The sequence below is a fragment of the Amia ocellicauda genome, chromosome 12, assembly GCF_036373705.1.
Source record: "Amia ocellicauda isolate fAmiCal2 chromosome 12, fAmiCal2.hap1, whole genome shotgun sequence".
NCBI lineage: Eukaryota > Metazoa > Chordata > Actinopteri > Amiiformes > Amiidae > Amia > Amia ocellicauda.
Genome location: NC_089861.1, coordinates 12,472,287 through 12,474,619, shown reverse-complemented (window position 1 = coordinate 12,474,619; position 2,333 = coordinate 12,472,287). Strand labels below are relative to the sequence as shown.

Genomic DNA, 2,333 nt, shown 5'->3' with positions numbered 1-2,333 from the left:
ATACCCTTTCAAAATACACTTCAGTTTATTTAAGGCGTGTGTGTAAATTGTGTCATTCTCTATACACTACTACCAGTTGCTGATATTTCTGTGATGACCGAACCTTTAAACGGAAATCCTCACCCCCTCTTATATTATAACTTGCTACTCAGGCGTGCAAAATAGAGTCTAAACCTGACAGCTTTTTCATAAAACGCTTACGGGAAGTTGAACGGGGTATATATACTGCTCATATTTGCTAATGTCCACAATTATTGCATTTAAATGCAAAACGTTAATGCAGAAATGGAATACTCCGCATAACGCAAGCTGCAAAGTCAATTACACGGACTGAAGTCTCCAAGGTCCACTTTATGCAAGCAGGGGACGTTTTGTTCTGCCATTAAAAACTTAATACCCCCCAGTATTAGTTAATGGTGACAAATATTGCTTACTTTAATTATATATATATATATATATATATATATATATATATATATATATATATATATATATATATATATATATAGATTCTGGATAACTGTGCTGTAAAATAATAAACAAACAAAAACAACAATCGAAACCAATGACGATAATAAAATATTTTTATTTTGAATAATATCCATTCAGTTATACAAATACATTATCTTATTGCGACACAAATTAAATAAATGTGCTCACTGAAATTGTAGCACTGCAAGAGGTAATAATAAAAAAACAGATGTCTTCATATATATATATATATATATATAATTTATACAAATATATAAGTCTACTATACAATAATTGTTTATATATACAGTTTTTTTTTTCTTTTTTTCCAAGTGTTAATTTTGCTTGGCCTTTTAGGCGTTGTGGTCAAAGTCAAGAATTTAACTATGATCCAGGGAGACTTCGAGCTCTTCTGCAGACTCCTCAGAGAAGTCCTCCTCCTCCTCCTCCTCCTCCTCCTCCTCATCCCCGCCGCCCTGAGAGCCGGGGCTGTTCTGGGGGGCGGCGAGACCCAGTTTGGCCAGTTTGGCCTGCTGCTGCTCAAGGCTCTGCTTCCTCCATTTGATTCTGCGGTTCTGAAACCAAACCTTCACCTGAAAATGGGGAAGACCAATAATCATGGTTAGGAGACTGCGGAAGAAAACATGTTTATGACAGCACGATCATATTTAGTGTTAACCACAGGGAGATCCTGTAATCAATCAATGGAATGTAAGGCATTGATTTAGTTATTTCAATTAAGCAATTAGTGATGGCCTTCCACAAACTATTATCTAATTTCAAAGCTACAAAAAAAGAGTAGGCTATCTATTCCTTTTATTCAATTTACCTGAGCTTCTGTGAGCTGCAAGGCCGACGCCAGGACAAATCTCTCCGAGCCGACCATGTACTGCTGGCGGGCAAACTCCTTCTCCAGCCGGGAGAGCTGCTCGTTGGTGAAGATGGTGCGCATCCGTTTGGACTTCCCACCCTTGTGTTTAAAAGCGTGTAGGCTGCTCTTTGAGAGAGGGATTTCTGGCAGGGGGTGGAAGAAATAAATTGGTCAATACAAAAGCGACTACTTCAAAGCTCAATTGCCGTAGCACAGACATGGACGAAAGTACATTATGAGGAAAGAGGAAAAAGTTACCTTGAGAATAAAATGATCCGCGGCAGGTGGTCTGGTAAGAGAAGGGCGGGTAGAAATACAGCGGGTATCCGGGGTGTGAATGCATCATGCTCGGCGTGTAGAGGTGATGGGCTACCGGTGTCTGCAGCGCCAGGGGAGAGGTGATGGGCTGGTACTTTCCCCCGCAGTGAGGAGGGCTTGCTCGCTCACTCCCTGGAGAAATGTGGTCGGGCTTGCTTAGAAGAGCCTCGATGGTGAAGGATTTTCCGATGGCAGGTTTGGAGACAGAGCTGTTGCGGTTTGCGTAGTCTGGGTAGAGCGGCGCATTAGGGCGCATCGGGTACCCATACTTTCCAAGAGGCAGGGTCGGAATCTGCATCATTCTAATTAAAAGTGGTTCTGCTAAAGCCCGTGAAGAAACTCTGTTTAGATCCACGTTTAGTTGTTGCTTGGACTGCACCAGGAAGCGTATTGATTCAGCACTCAAGTTCCCCGTTTTATAGCCAACTCCCAACTCAAAGTGTCAAAAGACACCCGCTGCGCTTTTGTCTTCTTAAGTAGCAGATGAGAAAAAGCGACTGGCCAACAAGGGATCCAATTAATTGATTGACTACTGACATGCTGCGACTGTCAATATCCTAATGGCCCCGTCCATGACAAGACATTGGAGGAAACTTAAACAGAAATTGGGTTCTTGAAGTGAAGGGGGTGCGGTTAGTACAAATTCTTGAAAGGGTACCAACTCCAAAAGCAA

The 2,333-nt window shown here is 41.7% G+C and overlaps 1 protein-coding gene across 1 annotated transcript; it reads right to left on the bottom strand.

Annotated features, from left to right (window-relative positions):
• Positions 1 to 791: 791 nt before the first annotated feature.
• Positions 792 to 2,081, bottom strand: LOC136763992 (homeobox protein not2). The gene is made up of 3 exons (XM_066717821.1): positions 1,601 to 2,081; positions 1,301 to 1,485; positions 792 to 1,064 (listed from the first exon to the last, which is right to left on the bottom strand). The coding sequence occupies exons 1-3, from the start codon at positions 1,959 to 1,961 to the stop codon at positions 852 to 854; spliced, it is 759 nt and encodes a 252-aa protein (XP_066573918.1). The 5' UTR covers positions 1,962 to 2,081; the 3' UTR covers positions 792 to 851.
• Positions 2,082 to 2,333: the final 252 nt, after the last annotated feature.